The sequence below is a fragment of the Chiloscyllium plagiosum genome, chromosome 9 (genome assembly GCF_004010195.1).
Source record: "Chiloscyllium plagiosum isolate BGI_BamShark_2017 chromosome 9, ASM401019v2, whole genome shotgun sequence".
NCBI lineage: Eukaryota > Metazoa > Chordata > Chondrichthyes > Orectolobiformes > Hemiscylliidae > Chiloscyllium > Chiloscyllium plagiosum.
This window is the reverse complement of record NC_057718.1, coordinates 5715787-5740742: the sequence shown is the minus strand read 5'-3', so window position 1 is coordinate 5740742 and position 24956 is coordinate 5715787. Positions and strand designations below refer to the sequence as shown.

Sequence of the window (24956 nt, the reverse complement as noted above, 5' to 3'; positions counted from 1 at the left end):
TTTTCCCCGGGCACAACCGAGTGTTACAAGGGGACATAAATTTACGGTGAAGGGTGGAAGGTATAGGGGAGATGTCAGGGGTGGGTTCTTTACCCAGAGAGTGGTGGGGGTATGGAATGCGCTGCCTGTGGGAGTGGCAGAGTCAGAATCATTGGCAAACTTTAAGTGGCAATTGGATAGGTACATGGATGGGTGCTTAAGCTAGGACAAATGTTCAGCACAACATCGTGGGCCGAAGGGCCTGGTCTGTGCTGTATTGTTCTATGTTCTATGTACAAGTGAAAGAATATGACTCAATGTGTTAAGTTTTATGATTTTTTTTTCTGAAATATAATCAGTCTGTTCACAACCCTAGTGTCACACTTGACCACTTGGTGACATATCTATGTCATCGCTGAGACAGCAAGAAAGTGAGGACTGCAGACGCTGGCGATCCGAGTCGAAAAGTGTGGCGCTGGAAAAGCACATCAGGTCAGCAGCATCTGAGGAGCAGGAGAATCGACGTTTCAGGCATAAGGCTAATTGACTCCATTGCTGCTGAAATCCACATGTCTGTTACCATGGATAATAATAGTATAGTTAGGGAGTGTGTTCCAGGATTTTAACCCAGAAGCAGTGAAGGAACAGCAATACATTTCCGGGTCAGGATGGTGACTTATTTGGAGCATTATGTGGTTCTCCCATGCATCTCCTGTTGGATTCTATTCATTAATTTCCCTCAATAATCTACACTTGTTCTAAATTAAAACAGATGTTAGAATCAAAATTCTTAACTTTGTTTTCAATTCTCTCCATGACCTCATCTTTCTGCATCTCTGTCATGTCATCCAACCTATAATTGTCTGAGATCTCTGTGTTTCTCTCGTTGTAGTCATAAAAAGAAGAATTTGCACTTGTCCAGTGCCTTTCCTCAACTCGGTATAACGCAGCCAATGAAATACTGTTACATGTTATTGTTGTTGTGATATATGGAAAGTGGCTGCCAAAATGTGCACAGGATTCCCATAAGAGAATTAGCTATTTGGTTTATTTGATGTGGTCTGTGATTTCCCCTCTTCCTTTACATCAATCTAGCATTTTAAAAAATTCATTCATGGGATGTGGGTTTCACTAGCTGGGCCAATATTTATTACCCATCTTTAATTTCCTAGAGGGCAACCAGGAGTCAACCACATTGTTGTGGGTCTGGAATCACACATAGGCCAGACCAGGTAAGGATGGCAGTTTCCTTCCGTAAATCACATTAGTGAACCAGATGAGTTCTTTCCCCCAAATTAGCAATTCTCTGGCATTCTAGTTCCTGGACCAATGCAACCTTAGTATCAAAAATAATCCCAAAACTATTTGCAAAAATAACCCTGAGCTTCCTGTTGCTTGCCACTCGAACACACCACCATGTTCCCTGGCCAACATATCTGTCTCAGACTTGCTGCAGTCCTCCAGCAAAGGTTGGAAGAACAGACTCTTATTTCTCCAGTTAGGGCACTGTAGCCTTCAGAACTCGATAACGAGTTCAGTAGTTTTCGAGCCTGAACATCTTCTCCCAACCCCACATACCAGCCAAGTCATTACTTGGGTTGCTACCACAACGAAGCTATCATTAGATACTAATGGTACCCATTTTTAGCTATTCATCCTCCCAGGCTGAGCATTATACATTCTTTCTGCTCAACTGCTGTTCTCTCGCTCTGGGCTCCATCTCCACCTCCTGGGAATGCAGGATTTTAATTACAAGGAGTACTTGATAGGCTGGGACTTTTTTCACTGGAGACTAGATTGAAGGTTATAAAATCACGAGGGACTTAGATAAGGTGAATAGCATGAGTCTTTTCCTCAGAATGAGTGAGTTCAAAACTAAGGGGCATATTTTTAAGGTGAGGGAAGAAAGATTTAAAAGTGACCCGAGGGGCAACTTTTTCCACACAGAGAGTGGGTCATATGTGGAAAGAACTGCCAGAGGAAATGGTAGATGCAGATACAGTTACAGTATTTAGAAGACATTTGAACAGGTACATGAAATAGGAAAGGTTTGGAGGGATACGGGCCAAACGCAGGCAAGTGGGGCTACTTTACTTTGAGAAACTTGGTCAGTATGAATGTGTTGGACCGAAGGGTCTGCTTTCGTGCTGTATGACTCTATGACTCCTCCCCCCACCTCATCTTCAGCATCTATACCAGCCTTTTCCTCACTACAATCTGTTTTGACGAAGGGTCACTGGAAGCAAAATATTAACGGTGATCAGTCTCCACAGATGCTGCCAAACCAACTGAGCATCTTCAGCAATTTCTTTTTGTTGTTATCTTAGTATCTGTCAGAAATGGAATCTGGTACTTTCTGGTTTGAACTGCTGCAGTACCCTAATGGAGCCATAGGAAGCGCTCTTTCACTCCTAGCTTGTTTAGATCCTCAAAAATAACTTGCATTTATAAGTGCCTTTAACATAGGACTGCATCCTAAAACAACTCATCAGTGTTACTATGGAAAGACTGATGGGAGCCAAACAAAAATATGAAGCCGGATCAAAGAGAAAGGTTTTAAGGAACACCATAAAAGACGGAAAGGGAGGTTATGATGTTTAGGAAGGGTAATTCAGAGCTTCTGGGCCCAGGTAGCTGAAGGTACAATTGCCAATGGTGCAGCAATTAAAACTGGGGTGCAAATAGAGGTTAGAATTGGAGGAATGCAGAGATTGCAGAAGTTCATGAAAGAGATTACAGAGACAGGGAGGGGATGAGTCAACAAGGATCGGAACTTTAAAAATGAGGCGTTCCCAGATCAGGAACTAATATAAGTCAGTGACACAGGCATGATAACTGGACACAGGCAGCAGGAATTCCGAGCACAGGTTTCTGGAGGTGGTCAATTAGAGATCAGGCACCAGATCACAAGAATAGTCAACACTGGCAAATATTTATTTATACGTTCATGAGTTGATTACAATGCTGGATTTATTGCCCATCCATTATGCTCATTTAGCTGATAGTAATGAAGTGCCTCCTTGAACCACTGAAGTCCATATGGGGAATATACACCCGTAGTGCTGTTAGGTGGGAAGTTCCAGACTTGAATATGGAAAGCTGTCGATTACAGCATCCAAATACTCCCGTCCTGAAGTGACAAAGAAATGGCTGAGGGAAAAGTTAGTGGAACTCTGTACAGACCTAGATCGAACTGTGAGGGGTACCTTTTCATTGAGAGTTTAAAAATTGCCTGTTCTGACACCTCACTGATGTCTTTGCTCATTTTGCTGGCTCGATGTACTCTGTTCCAGGAACTCGAGAAGGGATTCACTGTCTGCCAGACTCTTCAGATCTTCAACCATCTCATCCAAGAGCTCCTCCCCCATCATGAAAGTCCTCAAGTCATGAAATGACTTGCCAGTCCGATGATCGGTAATCCTATCTTGAGGGAAATTGTACGTCCGGATTTTTTCCGACCTTCCCTTGGTCCCAACCTGGAGAAAGAATTGGAGAAGTTGGCAGATCACTCGTAACTTAAGACAGGCTGAACTTATGCCATTTGCCTGGGGAGCCTAGAATAAAGGAGCCCCAAGTTTTAATGTGCAGCTAAGCCATTCAGGAAGGATCTCAAGAGTGCTTCTTCCTCGCACACAGCTCAGTGGAAATCTGGAACTCTCTCCCTACATGACGCTACTGAGGTTCTGGGTCAATCGAACATTTCACAATTAAGTGACAGATTTTGTTAACAGAGAGATCAGGGAATACAAAACTAAGACGGATAGTTGATGTTAAGATGCAGAATGGCTATGATTTAATTGAATGGAGGCGAAACAGACTGGAGGCACTGAATGGCCTCATTCTATTTCAAAATGTACCAACGCAAACATCTCATCGCAAACTAACTGAGGGTACTCAGTAGGCTTTAGAACCTTACTCCAGTGTTGAACACACAAACGCCATTCAGCCCCTTCAACCTATGCTGCCATTCAATCAGATCATGATTGAGTTCCACTTTACTCAGATCTCTTGATACTCCAACCTAATCAATATCCTCACAACCTTTTCTGCTCAACTGAAAACAGTCCTGGTATCTCAGGGCTCCAGACAGAACTGTAATCTCACATCCCAGATAACTCCTGGGAGTGCCTGATTACATTAATACTATTTCTACAATAGGGTAAGTAAAACTGCAAATTGTCTATGTTAGTTTTTATTTGGAAATCTTACTTAAATTCCACAGCATCACTATAAAAGGCTCTTTGATAAGGGATTTAAAGATATTTATACTTTAACAAGATTATCAGCTGTGGTTCGTCTCTAAGTCACAAGGTTAGGAATTCCCAATTCAGGACTTGAGCACAGACACCCACACTGGAACACTGAGTGAGGGCTGCACTGTCTAATACATCATCTTTCATAAGACCATAAAATAAAAGAGCAGATGGAGGCCATCCAGCCCATTGAGTCGGTTCTGCCATTCAATAAAATCACGGCTAATCTCTTTATCCTCAATTCCATTTTTCTTCCTTATCCCAATAACCCTCAGTTCCCTGTTTGGAAGAAGACTCACTCAACCCAGAATGTTAACTCTGATTTATCTCCACAGATGCTGCCAGACCTGCTGCATTTTTAAAGCAATTTCTGTGACTGTTTCTGATTTACAGCACCCACAGTTCTTTCAGATTTTCCTCAATTCCGTTCCTAATTAAAAATCTGTCTGTCTCAGCTTTAAGTAGCCTTAGCCTCAACATGTCCCAGCCTCAACAGCTCTCTGTAGTAAAGAATTCCACAGATTCAATACCCCTTGACAGAATAAATTTACCTTCATCACCGTCTTAAATATTAGTTACAGAGGTCAACAGAACAGAAAAAGGCCTGGACGTCCTCCAATGCTGTATATTTCTCCTCAGATAAGGGACCCAAAACTGTTCATCGTATTTCAGGTATGATCTGGCTAAAGCCTTGTGTAGTTATAACAAACCTCCTTATTTTTATGATCCATTTCCTTTGAAATAAAGTTCAACATTCCATTTGTTTTATAATGACCCACTGAGTTTAATACTAGCCTTTTGATGGTTCTTGGACGAGAACTCACAAATCCCTCTGCTCCACAGCTTTCTGCGGCCTTTCTCCTTGCAAATAATATGTTAAAGGGAGGACCATAGAATCCCCGAGGGTTGAAGTAGATCATTCAGCCGATCGAGTCCGCACCGACCTTTCAAAGAGCATCCCATCCAGATCTATACTCCTATCCCATCCCTGTAACTCTGCATTTCCCATGGCCAATCCACATATCCTGCACAACTTTGGACTGTGGCAGGAAACCAGAGCACCTGGAGGAAACCCACACAGAGGTGGAGACAATGTGCAAACTCCACATAGACATTTGCTCAAGGCTGGAATTGAACCCAGGCACTGAGAGACAGCAATGCTAACCACTGAACCAATGTACTCAATCTGCCCCTCCCTACTAGTGTCATTGAGTCAAAGAGCTAAACAGCCTGGAAAGATACCAACTCGTCCATGCCGACCAGATATCCTAAATTAATCTAGTCCCATTTCTCTCTAAATGCTTCCTATTCATTTATCCATCTGGATGCCCTTTAAATGGTGATTGTACCAGCCTCCACCACTTCCTCTGGCAACTCATTCCATATGCACACGACCCTCTGCATGAAAAGGTTACCCCTTAGGTCCCTTTTTAAAGCTTTCTCCTCTTGCCTTAAACCTATGCTCTCAAGTTTTGGATTCGGCTACCCTGGGGAAAAGACCTTGGCAATTCACCCTATCTATGTCCCTCATGATTTTATAGCCATTTGGATACAGAGCTGGCTCAAAAGGTAGAAGATAGAGGGCAGAGGTGGAGGGTTGTGTTTCAGACTAGATGCCTGTGACCAGTGAAGTGCCACAAGGTTCGGTGCTGGGTCCACTGCTTTTTGTCTTTTATATAAATGATTTGGATGTGAGCATTAGAGGTATAGTTAGTAAGTTTACAGATGATACCAAAACTGTGAGGTGCTGCATTTTGGGAAAGCAAATCTTAGCAGGACTTGTACACCTAATGGTAAGGTACTTAGGAGTGTTGCTGAACAAAGAGACCTTGGAGTGCAGGTTCATAGCTCCTTGAAAAAAGCGTCAACAGATAGATAGGATAGTGAAGGCGGTGTTCGGTATGCTTTCCTTTATTGGTCAGAGTATTGAGTACAGGAGTTGGAAGGACATGTTGCGGCTGTACAGGACATTGGTTGGGCCACAGTTGGAATATTGAGAGCAATTCTGGTGTCCTTGTTATTAGAAGGGATGTTATGAAACTTGAAAGGGTTCAGAAAAGATTTACAAGGATGCTGTCAGGGTTGGAGGATTTGATCTATAGGGAGAGGTTGAATAGGCTGGGTCTGTTTTCCCTCGAGTGTCGGAGGCTGAGGGATGACCTTATAGAGGTTTATAAAATCATGAGGGGCATGGATAGGGTAAATGGATAGGGTTCCTTTCCCTGGGGTAGGGGAGTCCAGAACTAGAGAACATAGGTTTAGAGTGAGAGGGGAAAGATGTAAAAGAGAACTAAGGGGCAACTTTTTCACACAGTGGGTGGTATGTGTATGGAACGTACTGCCAGAGGAAGTGGTGGAGGCTGGTACAATTGCAACATTTAAGAGGCATCTGGCTGGGTATATGAATACGAAGGGTTTGGAGGGATATGGGCCGGGTGCTGGCAGGCGGGACTAGATTGGTTTGGGATATCTGATCGGCATGGACGGGTTGGACTGAAGGGTCTGTTTCCGTGCTGTACATCTCTCTGACTCTATAAGGTCTCCCTTCAGCCTCCGACGCTCAAGGGAAAGTAGCCCCAGTCTATTCAGCATTTTGGATATAACCTTTCTTCAGGATTGGTCCAGTCCTGAAAAAGGATTATACCCAAAACATTGACTTTTTCAACTCCTAATGCTGCCTGGCTTGATGTGTTCTTCCAGCCTCCTGTTTGTATACTTTGGATTTCAGCATTTGCAGGTTTTTTCTGTCTCCAGCTTATTCAGCCTCTCCCTACAGCTCATACCCTAAAACCCGACAACATCTTTGTAAACCTTTTCTGAACTCTCAAGTTTCACAACACCCTTCCTATAGGAGGGAGACGAGAATTGAACACAGTATTCCAAAAGTGGCCTAACCAATGTCCTGTACAGCCGCAACATGACCTTCCAATTCCTGTACTCAACACTGTGACCAATAAAGGCAAGCATACCAAATGCCTTCTTCACTATCCTATCTACTTGCGACTCCACCTTCAAGAAACTATGAACGTGCCGTCTATGGTCTCTTTGTTCAGCAACAGTCCCCAGAACCTTACCAGCATGGGAATGACTCTACAGTTTTAGTTTGAATAAGGAAGGTGACATCAGTACTTTGCCAATAGTTATCTCTCAGTCAACATCACTAATTCAGTAGGACTGACAGCAAACACAGTCTTAATGTTTCAAGTCAATGACCTTTCAATGGAATTGGAAGGCTTCAGGGATGAATAGTCTAAGGAAATTCAGAGCCAGAAGAGCAAACACAACAGATCAGTTTGCCATAATGCTGGTTAAATGACAAAAGAAGGTGATAATGAGAAAGCCATTAATGCCACAAAACAAAGAAATAAATTAGATTAGATTCCCTACAGCGTGGAAACAGGCCCTTCGGCCCAACCAGTTCACACCGACCCTCCGAAGAGTAACCCACCCAGACCCATTTCCCTCTGACTAGTACACCTAACACTATGGGCAATTTAGCATGGCCAGTTCACCTTGCCTACACATCTTTGGACTGTGGGGGGAAAACCGGAGCACCCAGAGGAAACCCACACAGACACAGGGAGAATGTGCAAACTCCACACAGACAGTCACCTGAGGCTGGAATTGAACCTGGGACCCTGGTGCTGTGAGGCAGCAGTGCTAACCACTGAGCCACTGTGCTGCCCCAAATTGTTAAAGAAACATAGCAGGTCTGGCAGCATCAATGGAAAGAGAAACAGAATTAATATCTCGAGTCCAGTGCGACTCTTTTTCAGAACTGGTTGTGTAGTCATAGGAATATGGGTCTTAGGAGTAGGAGCAAGCTATACAGTAAGAAAAACAGTAATTGCTGGAAAAACTCAAAACTTGTTCTGATTTCCAGCATCTGCAGGTTATTCAATCCTTTGAGTCTGCTCTGTCATTTAATAATACCATGGTGATCAGACTGTGTTCTTTAACCCAACTTTCCTGTCTGCCCTATAACACTTAACACTCTTGCCTATCAAGGGTCTCTCCCAACTCAACCTTGAATGAATTCAATGACCAGCCTCCACTACTTGCTGAGGGAGAGGATTCCACAGATGACTAACCCTCTGAGAAAGAACTGGGAAGTTTGTCATCAGACTGTTAATCCAGAGACCCAGGTAATGGTCTAGGGACCTGTGTTTGAATCCCACCATGGCAGATGGTGGAATTTGAATTCAATATAAATTTGTAATTATGAGTTCAAATGATGACCAGGCATCCAGTAAAAACCCACCTGGCTCACTAATGTCTTTCAGGGAAGGAAACTGCCATCCTTACCTGGTCCGGCCTACATATGACTCCAGACTCGCAGCAATGTGAATTAGTTCTGAGGAAGGGTTAACTCGGATTTCTCTCCACAGGGGCTGTCAGATGTACTGAGCTTTTCCAACAACTTCTGTTTCTCGCAGAAATGTGGTTGACTTTTAATTGTGGTCTAGCCAGTGATGCCTTCGTTTCATGAAATAATTTTTTAAAAAAGTTCAGAGAAGGTTCACTCGGCTGATATCAGGTATAAAAGGGACTGTCTTACAAAGAGAGCTTGAGTAGATCAGGCCTGCACTCATCAAAGTATAGAAGAATGAGAGGCAGCCTTATTAATACATACACAATTACGAGGGGACTTTGCAGGGCAGATGTGGAAAGGCTGTATCCATAAAACATAGGAGCAGAAATCAGGCCATTCACCCCATTGAGCCTGCTCTGCCATTCAATCATGGCTGATAAGTTTCTCAACCCCATTTTCCCGCTTTCTCCCCGTAACCCTTGATCCCCTTTACAATCAAGAACCTGTCTATCTCCATCTTAAATATACTCAATGACCTGGCCTCCACAGCCTTCTGTGTCAGTGAATTCCATAGATTCACCACTCTCTGGCTGAAGAAGTTTCTCCTTATCTCTGTTCTAAATGGTCTTCCCTTTATTCGACAGCTGTGCCCTTGGGTCCCAGTCTCTTCTACCAACAGAAACATCTTCCCAACATCCACTCTGTCCAGGCCATTCAGTATTCTGTAAGTTTCAATTAGATCCCCCTTCATCCTTCTGAACTCCATTGAGTACAGACTCAGAGTCCTCAAACGTTCCTCATATATTAAGCTGTTCACTCCTGGGCCCATTCTTATGGATCTCCTCTGAACAAGCTCCAGGGCCAGTACATCCTTCCAGTGATATGGGACCCAAAACTGCACACAATACTCCAAATGTGGCCAGACTAGAGCCTTATAGAGCCTCAGAAGCACATCCCTGCTTTTAGTTTCAAGTCCTCTTGAAATAAATGCCATCATTGCATTGGCCTTCCTAACTACTGACTCATGGGTGGCACGATGGCTCAGTGGTTAGCACTGCTGCCTCACAGCGCCAGGGACCCGGTTTCGATTCCCACTTTGGGCGACTGTCTGTGTGGAGTTTGCACATTCTCCCCGGGTATGCGTGGGTTTCATCCGGTTTCTTCCCACGATCCAAAAATATGCAGGTAGGTGAATTGGCCATACTAAATTTCCCATAATGTTAGTTGCATTAGTCAGGGGTAAAGATGGTAGGGAAATGGGTCTGGGTGGGTTACTCTCGGAGGGTTGGTGGGCCGAAGGGTCTGTTTCCACACTGAAGGGAATCTAATCTAAACCACCTACGAGTTTACCTTGAGAGAAACCTGGACTTGAACTCCCAAGTCTCTTTGCACTTCTGAATTTTCTCCCCATTTAGAAAATAGTCTATGCCTCTATTCTTCTGACCAAAGTGCGTGACCTCACACTTTCCCACATTGTACGCCATCTGTCACTTCTTTGCCCACTTTCCCAACCCGTGCAAATCCTTCTGCAGCCTCCCCACCTCCTCAATACTACCTGTAGAGGTACAGGTAGTATTCTTTGTATCGTCTGCAAACTTAGTAAGAATGGCCTCAGTTCCTTCATCTACATCGTTAATGTATAAAGTGAAACATTATGGTCCCAACACTGAGCCTTGCGGAACACCACTTGTCACCAGCTGTACACGAGGCAAAAACACTGGACAGGGAGCCAAATGAACAGGGGAATATCCCAGTGGAGTGATTCCTGTATGAAGCCAGGATCGGACCTCCCTGTGATTCCTCCCAAAGTCAAATAGCCCAACAGTCACCCTGGCAGACTGGCACTCTTTGAGCTGACTGCTGTGGAAATGGAACTAGTTGTATGAGTCTGGAGACTCAGCAGGAGCATGGGGAAAACCAAGAGGAGTTGAAAGCAAGGCCACAGAGGTACCTGAATCTTTCGAGCATAATGTCTCTTGTTAGTTTGCTCCTCCAGCTTCATGCTGTATAGTTTCGCTCGCAGCATCTGCATCGCCTTTTCTCGATTTTTCAGCTGGGACCTTTCCTGCTGGCACTCAGCTGCCACACCTGCCAAGGGGCAGAATGAACCAGTATCAGAACAAATGCAACTGCATTTCAGGATCCCAAAGTAGCCAATTAAATACATTTAATTAATATAATTATCATCATAATGCAGGAAGCATGACAGACAAATAATACTAGAAATTGTTCCAATGAATCCCCATCAATGTTCCCAACTCAGTGACCGTACTCACTGAGGATACGTAATGCTCCTCCTTCACCAACTAACTGAGAAAAGGATGCAATTATTACTTTTTCATCTCAGCATCACAGTCAGAATTCTCCAGTAACTGCAAATGAAACCCACGGTATTACAGATGTACACTTGGGTGAGAGCAAGGGACTGCTGTTACCTGTTGGGATGTGCAGGATGCGAACCGCACTGTCTGTCGTGTTCACATGCTGACCACCAGCTCCACTTGCCCGTTTTGTCTCTATCCGCAGATCCTTGGGGTTGATGGTCATGTCAATCTGATAACAAGATTATTGATTAATCAGATGTGTGAAGACATGGATCATACCCATTATTCTATCCAATTACTACATGTCCAGCAAATATCCACAGTCTGTCTAATTCCAGCCTCTTACACAACCCCAACATCCTCAAGCCCTTCATTGGAGGCTTTGTCCTCAGATATCCAAGCTCCAATAGATTCACCCCAACACTCTGTCCCTCTCTCTCTCTCCTCCTTTTAAACTGAAATCTCTCTCTTGGTAAGGTGATACAACTTGATGGCTAATTCCACATCAGAGAATATTAAGAGTCAAAGACATTGTGTGGGGATGAAGCCACGTATAGGAGACAATGGATAGTTACTACCAGTTCATGTTTTGTAAGACTTTTTCTGATACATCCAGATTTTTGTATAAACTGAAGCAGGTTAGATTTGCACTATCTTAGTAAAATAACCATTGTAAACTGGAAAGCATATTCCAGATTTACACTGTGTTTTGGAGCACAGTATGGAGGGAACTTTAATCTGTACCTAACCCCACAATGTCCCTGTCTTGAGAATGTTTGATGAGGACAGTGTCAAAGGAGCTTTGTTCTGAATCTGACAGAGCTGTACCTGTCCTGGGAGAGTTTGGTGAGGACAGTCTTAAGGGAGCTCTACTCTGTATATAACCTCATACTATAACTGTCCTGTATGGGTTTAATAGGGGCAGTGTCAAGCAAGCTTGAAATACGAGGGGGAGAGGGAGAGGGAGAGAGAGAGAGAGAGAGATTGTAATCATGGATGTGCCTTCAGCTCCCTAAGTTTTACAACTCCTCCCCAAAAGCACTCCACCTCCCTCTTCTCCTTTAAGACAAACCTTTGGGCAGCTGTCAATTTAGTCAGGAATTGGTACAAATTGCTGAGAAGATTGTGAATACCTCAGTGGGCTGTGGTAGGATGGCGACGGTCATTGTGCTGGTGTGAGTCCTGCCTTGTTTTTCAGTTTTGGGAATCCGCTGGACTCTATGCACTCCCCCCTCGTACTTCATGTGTTTGTAAGTCTCCGGGCCACTCACACTAGCTGCAGCATGACGCAGACCCCCTGTGAAATAAAAGACCAACTTTTAATACTAGCTTACAGGAACAGTAAAACAATCAGATCATAACTGCATACCAAGGCCATTTAGAGTCATAGAGTTATACGGCATGGAAACAGACCCATAAGTCCAACTCGTTCATGCCGATCAGATATCCTAACCTAATCTTGTCCGATTTGCCAGCACTTGACCCATATCCCTCTAAACTCTTTCTATTCATGTACCCATCCAGATGCCTTCTAAAACATTGTAATTGTCCTCACCTCCACCACTTCATCTGGAAGCTCATTCTATACACGCACCATCCTCTGTATGAAAATGTTGCCCCTTAAGTCTCTTTTAAATTTTCCCCCTCTCTCCCTAAACCTATGTCCTCTAGTTCTGGAGTCCCCCACTCCAGGGAAATGACCTTGTCTGTTTATCCTATCTATGCCCCTCACGATTACACCCATCAAGTCTGCTCTGCCATACATTTAGATTATCTGATAATCCCCAACTCCACTTTCCTATCTTATCCCCATAACCCTTGATTCCTTTACTGATTAAAAATATATCTCAGACCTGAGTATACTAAATGACCTTGCCAACTGGAGCCCTTTGCAGTATAGAAGTCCACAGATTCACTCTCCTCTGAGAGAAGAAATTCCTCCTCCTCTATGACTCTTGTCTTAAAGGAACACCTTTAAGGGGCGGCACGGTGGCACAGTGGTTAGCACTGCTGTCTCACAGCGCCAGAGATACGGGTTCAATTCCCGCCTCAGGCGACTGACTGTGTGGAGTTTGCACATTCTTCCCGTGTCTGCGTGGGTTTTCTCCGGGTGCTCCGGTTTCCTCCCACAGTCCAAAAAAAATGTGCAGGTAGGTGAATTGGCCATGCTAAATTGCCCATAGTGTTAGGTGCAGGGGTAAATGTAGGGGAATGGGTCTGGGTGTGTTGCGCTTCGGCGGGTCGGTGTGGACTTGTTGGGCCAAAGGGCCTGTTTCCACACTGTAAGTAATCTAATCTAACCTTTAGCACTAACTTACAGAAAGAGGACAGTCATAGAGATGTACAGCACGGAAACAGACCCTTCGGTCCAACCCGTCCATGCCAATCAGATATCCCAACCCAATCTAGTCCCACCTGCCAGCACCCAGCCCATAACCCTCCAAACCCTTCCTATTCATATACCCATCCAAATGCCTCTTAAATGTACCAGCCTCCACCACTTCCTCTGGCAGCTCATTCCATACCCAACTTGGAACTTGTTATTTTTGTCTACAAATCCCTCCATGGCCTATCCCTTCTCATTTTGCAACTTCCACCAGCCCTCAATCCTGCAAGATCACTGCACTCCCCCAATTCTGGCCTCTTGAGCATCCCCCAATTTTCATCACTCCCCCCTCATCTGTCTCACCCCATCTCTGGAACGCCCTCCCTAAATCGCTATTATTTCTCTCTGCTAGCAAATCCACCTCTGAGCTCAAATTTCTGGTCACCTAGTCTGATAGATCATTATGGGACTCAGTGACAAATCCTACTCCTGCATGATGCCTTCAGATAGAACATAGAACAGTACAGCACAGAACAGGCCCTTCAGCCCACGATGTTGTGCCGACCATTGATCCTCATGTATGCACACTCAAATTTCTGTGACCATATGCACGTCCAGCAGTCTCTTAAATGTCCCCAATGACCTTGCTTCCACAGCTGCTGCTGGCAACGCATTCCATGCTCTCACAACTCTCTGTGTAAAGAACCCGCCTCTGACATCCCCTCTATACTTTCCTCCAACCAGCTTAAAACTGTGACCCCTCGTGTTAGCCATTTCTGCCCTGGGAAATAGTCTCTGGCTATTGACTCTATCTATGCCTCTCATTATCTTATATACCTCGATTAGGTCCCCTCTCCTCCTCCTTTTCTCCAATGAAAAAAGTCCGAGCTCAGTCAATCTCTCTGCATAAGATAAGCCCTCCAGTCCAGGCAGCATCCTGGTAAACCTCCTCTGAACCCGCTCTAAAGCATCCACATCTTTCCTATAATAGGGTGACCAGAACTGGACACAGTATTCCAAGTGTGGTCTAACCAAAGTTTTATGGAGCTGCAACAAGATCTCATGACTCTTAAACTCAATCCCCCTGTTAATGAAAGCCAAAACACCATATGCTTTCTTAACAACCCTGTCCACTTGGGTGGCCATTTTAAGTGATCTATGTACCTGCACACCAAGATCCCTCTGTTCCTCTACACTGCCAAGATCTTATATTACATTAAGGGCTACATATATGCAAGTATGAAAGCAAAAACCCACAAATGCAGAAAATCTGCATAAAAACAGAAAGTATTCGGAATACACAGCAGGTCTGGCAGCATCTATAGAGACAGGGTTAACATTTGAGGACTTTGCTTAAGTCTCAAGACTCAAAAGATTCACTCCATTTCTCTCTCCACAAATACTGCCAGACCTGTTTCCTCCAGCACCTTTTGTTTTTATGATATAAATTAAAATTCTTGTTCTTCTAACATATTCTTCGGCCATAATCAGAGTGATTAAAATGGAGAATTTGCAGCAAACCAAAATGAAGGAGGACAGGGATTTCAGAAAGCTCTACAGCTGAAGAGATCACGGAGTCAGGAAGTATCATATCTCTCTATCTCTGACATGTCTTTCAGTTCTAAAAGCTTCTGAGGTCTCTGTACTCCGTCAGCAAGGCCATGCAGAGATTGTAAGGCTCTGCTGTCTTTTAATACGTCCTGGATGTAAGCATTTCTGGTTACACCAGTACTTATTGCCCATCCTTAGTTACCCTCGGCAAGATGGTGTTGAGCCGCCTTCTTGAACTGTACGGAATACGAAACTACAGTGCACATACCAATATCGCTGTGGCAGTAATCCAGAACCTCAAACTGCCAGTTTTTGTAGGAGGCGTAATTCTGGTACATTTCGAACATCTCAGCGGTGAACAACATGGCCTCCTGTCCCCCGACTCCCGCAGTCACCTCCAGAATCAGATCATTATCGTCCGCTTCTTCAGTGGGGATCAGGAGTGAAATTATCTGAAACAAAAACGTTTTTTTTTTGGAGGGGGAGGGGGGATATGGAGCAGGGCAGAAGCGAAAGAAAGGCAAAGTTTCAACAAAGTGCGAAAACTTAATTGACTGGCTGCTGATGGCCAGGTCTGCAAGTCAAAACACTTTCCCCATTGTAACCTTTGGACCCAAATCCTTCTCTATCATTGTGAGGGTAAGGACTCTCTTTAGGGTCCTCCTCCCCTAAAGGACCCTAAACACAGTACCAACCTTATTCTTCTCTTACTCAGCATTTAAGCTTCACCATGCTGGCAGCATTTCTGGCACTGGGGCAGAAAACCACACAGAATGATCCCAAGCTATTCCTCCAGGGAGCAATGGTTGACAAGGACTCCCATGTTTGAAATAGTCTGTCCATAGTCTCACAACGAGACATCCTGCATTTCATTTACAGAATATGTGGACTGAATACCTGGAACACGCTCTTGTGTGACTGCACAGAGAGCAGTATTTTTCATGCCAGGGGGTCTGTGATCTGGTGCTAATTTCTGACACCAAACCTATCTCTTTCAACAAGATGTGAGTTTGTGAATTCCTTCTGCTCCACCACCAACACCATCCACTTCCAACTATATGACATAGCTCCACCTCCTCCCTCAGCTCAGCTCCATGGCACAAAACCTCCTCTTCTTTGAATCATCTGTTGCCTTTCCTGACTTATCCCGGGAATCTATGAGATGGAGAAGTGGCAGGTTTGACAAACTAAATGTTCTTTTCCCATTCCCTGATTCTCATTTTTCCACTAATCCGACACATTCCCGGTCAGATTATTACCTTGGACTTTAGAATCTGGATGGTTTCCAGACATGAACTCTCTTCATTTTCAGCAAGCCTCTTCAAATCGATGTCTTCATCTGTAAGAAAGATTCTGCACATCATTTTCCTGTCTCAGACATCACTGAGCGTTAAAAAACATAGTGATAGTTCTTCAAACTTTGGGAGAAGATTTGTAGCTCGGGTGCTCGTTGTTGTGGTTCTGTTCGCCGAGCTGGGAATTTGTGTTGCAGACGTTTCGTCCCCTGTCTAGGTGACACCCTCAGTGCTTGGGACCCTCCTGTGAAACGCTTCTGTGTTATTGTGTTCTGTGGCAAACCACTATAAATGCCGGAGGAAACAACACAGAAGCGTTTCACAGGAGGCTCCCAAGCACTGAGGATGTCACCTAGACAGGGGACGAAACGTCTGCAACACAAATTCCCAGCTCGGCGAACAGAATCACAACATAGTGATAGTTCAACAAGAGCTCACTGTGTTCGACCACATTGGACAGGGGCAACAGCTGTTTATGCAACATGAACTAAATGGGAGCAAGTGGATAGTTCACTAGGGCTGCACGAAAATGAGTCACGAGATTGGGAAAACTCAAGGTGGTTGTTCATGCAGAACCTCCATGCTTAACAATATCTAACTGTGTTTTAAACAACCTCACCAGCTATGTCACTCCCCATGCTATAAGATTTACCATGGTGAGTGGTAATCTTGTCCCTGCATCAGTAGGTCATCAGTTTAATCCCATTTGAGAGACTTGAGTAAATACTTCAGGGCAACACTCCCAGTGCAGTAATGAGGTAGTGCCAATCTGTAGGAGATAGATGCCATGTCTTTGGTTGGGATATTATACCAAGACCTTTTCTACCCTCCCTGGTGAATATAAAGGCCCAACTGGTGCTATTCTTAGGAGCAGAGGAGTTTTTCATCCGCCCAGTGTCCTGCTGTCCAATATTTATTCCTCAATTGGCAACATAAAGGCAGGGGGAGAAAGTGGCATAGTGGTAATGAGTCCAGAGATCCAGACAAATGCCATGGGAAACTGGGTTGGAATCCTAGCATGGCAGCTGGTGAGATTTGAATTTGATAAATCCAGAATTAATCGTTAGTCTAAGGACGACCATGCCACCATTGTCAACAGTTGCTTAAAAAAAATTCTCTGGCTCCCAATACCCTTTTGGAAGGAAATCTGTCATCCTGACCGGGTCTGGCCAACACATGACACCAGACCCATAGCAATGTGGGTGACACTTAACTGTCCACTGAAATGATCCTACAAAGCCCTTCAAAGGCAACAAATGCTGGCCTTGCCAGTGATACACACATTTAATACAAGAATAAACAATTAGAATTGCTAATCATTATCATCTGGGGAAGTGATGGCCTAGTGGTGTTCTCGCTAGTCTATTAATCCAGAAACTCAGCTCATATTCTGGGGTCCTGGATTTGAATCCCACCATCTCTGATGGTGGGATTTGAATTAAATAATAATCTGAAATTAAGTGTCTACTGATGACCATGAGACAATTGTCGATTGTCAGAAAAAAACCCGTCTGGTTCACTAATGTCCTTCAGGGAAGCAAATCCACCTTCCTTACCTGGTCTGGCCTACATGTGACTCCAGAACCACAGCAATGTGGCTGACTCTCAACTGCCCTTTGAATTGGCCTAACAAGCCACTCAGTTCAAAGGCAACTAGGGACAGAGAATAAATGTTGGCCAGCCAGGGGCACTCATGTCTCACACATGAATAAAAAGTTTCATTTTGCTGATTGCGGGAGCTTTCTCTGTACAAATTGGCTGATGTATTTCCAAACTTACAGCACTTTGAAAGAGCTCGTTTGGCAATAAAATGTTTTTTATAAACATGAAAGCAATTATATAAATACAAGCCTATCTTACACAAACTACGATCACAGAACACAGCAGCCAGTCACAGATCTCTCCCTGGTGTTAGTCATAGAGTCATAGAGATGTACAGCACGGAAACAGACCCTTCGGTCTGACTTGTCCATGCCACCAGATATCCCAACCCAATCTAGTCCCACCTGCGAGCACCCAGCCCATATCCCACTAAACCCTACCTATTCATATACCCATCTAGATGCCTTTTAAATGTTGTAATTGTACCAGCCTCCACCACTCCCTCTGGCAGCTCATTCCAGACATGTGCCACCCTCTGCATGAAAAATTTGCCCCTCAAGTCTCTTTTATATCCTTCCCCTTCTCCCTAAATCTATGCCCTCTAGTTCTGGACTCCCCGACCCCAGGGACCTTGTCTATTTATTTTATCCATGCCCCTCATGATTTTATAAACCTCTATAAGGTCATCCCTCAGCCTCCGAAGTGCCAGGGAAAATAGCCCTAGCCTATTCAACCTCTCCCTACAACTCAAATCCTCCAAACCTGGCAATATCCTTGTAAATCTTTGCTGAACTCTTTCAAGTTTCACAACATCTTTCCGAAAGGAAGGAGACCAAAATTGCATGCAATATTCCAACAGTGGTCTAACCAATGTCCTGTACAGCCGCAACATGACCTCCCAACTCCTGTACTCAATACTCTGACTAATAAAGGAAAGCATACCAAACACCTTCTTCACTATCCTATCGACATGTGACTCTACTTTCAAGGAGCTATGAACCTGCACTCCAAGGTCTCTTTGTTCAGCAAAACTCCATAGGACCTTACCATTTAATGTATAAGTCCTGCTAAGATTTGCTTTCCCAAAATGCAGCACCTCACATTTATCTGAATTAAACTCCATCTGCCACTTTTCAGCCCATTGGCCCATCTGATCAAGATCCTGCTCTAATCTGAGGTAACCCTCTTCGCTGTCCACTACACCTCCAATTTTGGCGTCATCTGTTAACTTACCAACTATACCTCTTATCCTCACATCCAAATCATTTATATAAATGATGAAAAGTAGTGGACCCAGTACTGATCCTTGTGGCACTCCGCTGGTCACAGGCCTCCAGTCTGAAAAACAACCTTCCACCACCACCCTCTGTCTTTTACATTTGAGCTAGTTCTGTATCCAAATGGCTAGTCCTGCCTGTATTCCGTGAAATCTAACCTTGCTAACCAGTCTCCCATAGGGAACCTTGTCGAATGCCATACTGAAGTCCATATTGATCAGGTCTACTGTTCTGCCCTCATCAATCCTCTTTGTCACTTCTTCAAAAAACTTAATCAAGTTTGTGAGACATAATTTCCCACGCATAAAGCCATGTTGACTATTCCTAATCAGTCCTTGCCTTTCTAAATACATGTACATCCTGTCCCTCGGGGATTCCCTCCAATAACTTGCCCACCACCGATGTCAGGCTCACTGATTTATAGTTCCCTGGCTTGTCCTTACCACTTTTCTTAAACAATGGTACCACGTTAGCCAACCGCCAGTCTTATGGCACCTCACCTGTGACTATCGATGATATAAATATCTCAGTAAGAGGCCTAGCAATCACTTCCCTAGCTTCCCACAGAGTTCTAGGGTACACTTGATCAGGTCCTGGGAATTTATCCACCTTTATCAGTTTCAAGACATCCAGCACTTTCTCTTCCATAATATGGACATTTTTCAAGATGGCACCATCCATTTTCCTACATTCTACATCTTCTATGTCCTTTTCCACAGTAAATACTGATGCAAAATACTCGTTTAGTATCTCCCCCATCTCCTGCGGCTCCACACAAAGGCACCTTGCTGATCTGTGGGGGCCCTATTCTGTCCCTAGTTACCTTTTGTCCTTAACCCCTTGGATTCTCCTTAATTCTTTTTGCCAAAGCTATCTCATGTCCCCATTTTGCCCTCCTGATTTCTCTGTTAAGTATACTCCTACCGCCTTTATATTCTTCTAAGAATTCACTTGATCTACCCTGTCTATACCTTACATATGCTTCCTTCTTTTTCTTAACCAAAACTTCAATTTCTTTGGTCATCCAGCATTCCCTATATCTACCAGCCTTTCCTTTCACCGTAACAGGAATACACTTCCTCTGGACTCTCGTTATCTCATTTCTGAAGGCTTCCCATTTTCCAGCCGTCCCTTTACCGGAGAACATCTGCGCCCAATCAGCTTTTGAAAGTTCTTGCCTAATACTGTCAAAATTGTCTTGTTCCAATTTAGAAGTTCACCTTTTAGATCTGGTCTATCCTTTTCCATCACTACTTTAAATCTAATAGAATTATGATCACTGACCCCAAAGTGCTCCCCCACTGACACCTCAGTCACCTGCCTTGCCTTATTTGAGGAGAAAGTGAGGTCTGCAGATGCTGGAGATCAGAGCTGGAAATGTGTTGCTGGAAAAGCGCAGCAGGTCAGGCAGCATCCAGGGAACAGGAGAAGCCCTTTCCTGAAGAAGGGCTTATGCCCGAAACGTCGATTCTCCTGTTCCCTGGATGCTGCCTGACCTGCTGCGCTTTTCCAGCAACAGATTTCCAGCTGCCTTGCCTTATTTCCCAAGAGTAGGTCAATTTTTGCACCTTCTCTTGTAGGTACATCCAGAACCAGAAAATTTCCTTGCATGTTCTTAACAAATTCCTCTCCATCTAATCTCTTAACACTATGGCAGTCCTAGTCGATGTTTGGAAAGTTAAAATCCCCTTCCATAAACACCCTGTTATTCTTACAGATAACAGAGATCTCCTTACAAATTTGTTTCTCAATTTCCCTCTGACTATTAGGGGGGGATATAATACAATCCCAATAAGGTGATCATCCCTTTCTTATTTCTCAGATTCACCCAAATAACTTTCTTGGATGTATCTCTGGGAATATCCTCCCTCAGCACAGCTATAATGCTATCCCTTATCAAAAACGCCACTCCCCCTCCTCTCTTGCCTCTCTTTCTGTCTTTCCTGTAGCATTTGTATCCTGGAACATGAAGCTGCCAGTCCTGTCCATCCCTGAGCCATGTTTCTGTAATTGCTATGATATCCCAGTCCAATGTTCCTAATCTTGCCCTGAGTTCATCTGCCTTCCCTTATAGGCCTCTTGCATTGAAATAAATGCAATTTAATTTATCAGTCAAACCTTATTCTCTGCTTTGTCCGTCCCTGCCCTGACTGTTTGACTTGCCTTTGTTCTCAACTGTACCAATCTCAGATTGAAATCTTTCCTCACTATCTCCCTGGGTTCCACCTTACTCGTTTAAATCCTCCTGATACTTGCAATCAGCTGGGAGACTCTGCTGGAGATATGGGGCAAGAGCAAAAATTGTTCCAGAAGCATTATACATAACTTCACAAGTAATACAATCCTGGAAACAAAGCGAATAAAGTCTCACCCACCTTTCAGCAGTGCCTCAATGTCCTGCAGCTCCTGCATTTTGAGCTTCAGTTGCTGAAGTTTCATTATCACCGGTGCCAACTCAGTCACTCTCCTCCTCAGCAGCTTTGTCCTTTCCCCCTCCACCTCTCTGGTAGGTGTCTGTGTGGAATTAAGCCTCTGCACAGACTCCGTGTACTCCTGTTCCAGCTTCCTCAAGTAGGCCTGCAGTGAGCTCTGTGCAAAAAGTGTTTCCACCATCTCCGTGCTAGCCACGTAGGTACGTACATGCTTTGGTGTGCCAGCAAGGAGGTTAGCAGAGGGAGACCAGCAAAATGCAGGCCTGGCAACTTGCTGGAAACATTTCCTGAGGCACGGGAACCCGGGCTTCACAAGGCAGCTCAGTCTGAGAGTTTGCCTGCCATTGGCATTCAGAGCGATGGGCAAAGTCCGACTTACAAAAAGCATGTTCCATACGCAATGGCACAGCTGACAAACAATGGTCTTGTTCTATAATCTACCAGGAATATTCCAATCAAGAATAATCGTTTTGAGATTTAAAAGCTGCAAAACAAAAAGGGCACACAAACATGGTTTAATCACAAAAATAAATCTAATCCCTTTCACTCGCCTCTGCACTCCTGATATGGCACAAGAGACCTGTTCAATGGAAACATACTTGAAGAACATTGAACAACACAAACCAAAGGATGAGGCATTAAAATGAGATCACATCTGCTCTCTCAGGTAGAGGGAAAATAACCCACAGCATAACGGAGAAGAGCAAGGGAGTTTTTCCCTGGTGGAGTCAATCAACTACCTTCAGTGAAAGAGATGATCTGGGCATTTACCTAATTGCTGTTTTCAGGAGCTTACAATATACATTACACTGTAACTTAAAGCAGTGGTTATTCTTCAAACACTGTCTATGAAGTATTTGTGATTTCCTGAGGCTACAAATATTACAGCAACACAAGTCTTTATCTTCAAAGCAAAAGCCCACAAACAGTAATGAGGCAAATCACAATAACAAATCTTTTGATAGTAAAAGTAATAATAAATGTGGGCTCAAGTCTGAATGGGCAAACACCTGACTCATTAAAAATTATAAGACTGGCAATACTCAGTAGGTGAGGATGGGGTAGATAAAACAAACTTACCCTGGTGGCTCAGTGGGAAAATTTGTACCTAGGCTCTTGTGACATAGTGGTATTGTCATTAGTTCTGGTTCAAGTCTCATCTACCACAGCATTGAGTTCAATATGTCCAAGCAGTTGATTTTAAATAAATTATTTTAGCAGCTTTCATAACTATTAACGTCCTGCAATGCTTTACAGCCAATTAAGTATCACTGAGTTGAGATCTTGGGTTAGATGGTGGTTTTGTGGTAATGTCACTAGACTGGTAATCAAGACACCCAGCCTAATGTTTCAGGAACAGTGGTTCAAAACTTATACCAGCATTTGGTCAAAGCTAAATTTAATTAAAGAATCTAGATTAATAACCATGACAACTACAATGGATCGTCAATGCTCTTTACAGAAGGAAATTTGCCATCCTTACTTCGTTTGGCCTACATGTGACTCCTAATACACAGCATTGTGGTTGACTCTTAACTGCCCTTTGAAGTAGCGAAACATACCATTTTGCTCAAAGGGTCTGACAGAATAGGTACATTGCTGAAATGATCAAGGACCCGAGGGCACAGATGCAAGGTAATCGGCAAAAGACTGCAGTCGCAACATGAGCTAAAGGTTTTTACTTTTACACAGCAAGGGGGTTAGTATCCTGGAATGCACCAACTGAAAGCATGGTGGAGGCAGGTTTGAACGGATGGATTCAAGAAGGAATTGGATCATTTCAAGTGAGTTCATCTCAGTGGCACAATGGCCTCTTTCTGGGCTGTTGTAAGGCAGGAAACGAGGTAGTCAATTTGTGCATAGAATAAGCACCCACCGATAGCAGCTCATCTGTCTTTGTGATGTTGAGGGATAAATATTCCCCAGGACACCAGGCAGAACTGCTTGGCTTTTTAAAATTCACCAACAATTCTTGGATAGCATGTTCTAAATACCAGCACAAATTTCATTTAAAAGGACAACAGCAGCAGATGTATGGGAACACCTTCTGCAAGTCTCCCTCCAAGCCACTCACCATCCTGACTTTATTTGATTGATTTATTTGTCACATGTATTTTGTTACAAAATACTTTGAAAATTGTACTATACTGTAGTGTTGACACTTTCCAGCACCATCTTAAAACACAAAAATAAATCTAAACACTGCAAAGGCAGTAAAATAAAGAAATTAGATTAGATTACAGTGTAGAAACAGGCCCTTCGGCCCAACAAGTCCACACCGACCCGCCGAAGCGCAACCCACCCATACCCCTCCATTTACCCCTTACCTAACACTATGGGCAATTTAGCATGGCCAATTCACCTGACCTGCACATCTTTGGATTGTGGGAGGAAACTGGAGCACCCGGAGGAAACCCACGCAGACACGGGGAGAACGTGAAAACTCCACACAGTCAGTCCCCCGAGGCGGGAATTGAACCCGGGTCTCTGGCGCTGTGAGGCAGCAGTGCTAACCACTGGGCCACCGTGCTTCTTGTTACGTGCCCAGCCATGGGCCTGGCCTGGACAGGTGAAAGTGAGGACTGCAGATACTGGAGATCAGAGTCAAGATTAGGGTGGTGTGCTGGGAAAACACATCTACTCCTCGGATGCTGCCTGACCTAATGTGCTTTTCCAGCACCACTCTAATCTTGACATAGTTTGGCCTCTCCAGGCCTGTCGTTGGGTCAAAATCCTGGATTTCCCTCCCCAAGGGGCATTGTCCACAGCACATGGACTGGAGCAATTCAAGAAGGCAGCTCACCACCACCTTCTCCAAGAGCAACTGGGCACAGGAAATAAATGCTGACTCATCCAGCAGTGCCCAGGTTTCACGAGTGAAAATAAAATGGTGCTGTAGTATCCTCCAATTCCACCACTCAAGTGGGCTCCAGTTTGGCACTACATCCAAAATGCAGCACTCGCTCAGGACTGCACAGGATCCTGGATTTGAACTTAGGGCCATCTGACTCAAGAGGGCAAACAATAACTACTCTGCGGGCCGGAGAAAAAAGTCTGCGCTGGGGAATACACAAATGCACATGGTCCACCTCCTTACACAATGGTAGGGCATGCAGTGTCCTGCATTGGAGTCACTAGCTCAATGCAGAGGTGCCCGGCCTCTCCCAGGCAGCACCTACCTCCTGGGCCGGCTGCTTCCTACTCAGGGTATAGACCACTTTCATAACCGCGGTGCATGCTGGGCACTCCCGCCGCCATGCTCACAAACTATTTCCGGCTTCCAACAGGCTTAAACAAACCGGAATAATTGCTGCAGGTTATATTTTATTACCGGCCTGTACGAATTTGTTTACGATGACAGGCTTAGAAATATATTATTTTATCACTTGTGATGTAATCTACCGAAGCAGGCGTGCGGAAGTCATTGAGTAATTAAAGATTTACCAAAGCCGGAAGTGCTTGATGAACTATCTATGGAGAAAGAAACAAAAGTCATGGTTTCGAGTCCGATATAATCTGATTCGGAAAAAAGATGCGTCTCCGAAGAAAATTAGTTCGATCTCGAAACTTTCACACTTGTCTCTCGCTGCACTGATGCTGCCAGA

The 24956-nt window shown here is 44.2% G+C and overlaps 1 protein-coding gene across 3 annotated transcripts; it reads right to left on the bottom strand.

Annotated features, from left to right (window-relative positions):
- Window positions 1–2890: 2890 nt before the first annotated feature.
- On the bottom strand, window positions 2891–24603 carry mtrf1l (mitochondrial translational release factor 1-like). Of its 3 annotated transcripts, none has more exons than XM_043695309.1 (8): window positions 24531–24603; window positions 21295–21835; window positions 16005–16084; window positions 15014–15197; window positions 12002–12165; window positions 10980–11097; window positions 10496–10632; window positions 2891–3455 (listed from the first exon to the last, which is right to left on the bottom strand). In XM_043695309.1, exons 2-8 carry the CDS (start codon window positions 21737–21739, stop codon window positions 3225–3227), a joined length of 1359 nt encoding a protein of 452 aa, XP_043551244.1. In that variant the 5' UTR covers window positions 21740–21835; window positions 24531–24603; the 3' UTR covers window positions 2891–3224. The 3 variants fall into 3 exon arrangements, with proteins under 3 accessions (XP_043551244.1, XP_043551245.1, XP_043551243.1); XM_043695310.1 differs by having other exon boundaries at window positions 24449–24536; XM_043695308.1 differs by lacking the exon at window positions 24531–24603 and adding an exon at window positions 24155–24520.
- Between the last annotated feature and the right edge of the window lie 353 nt (window positions 24604–24956).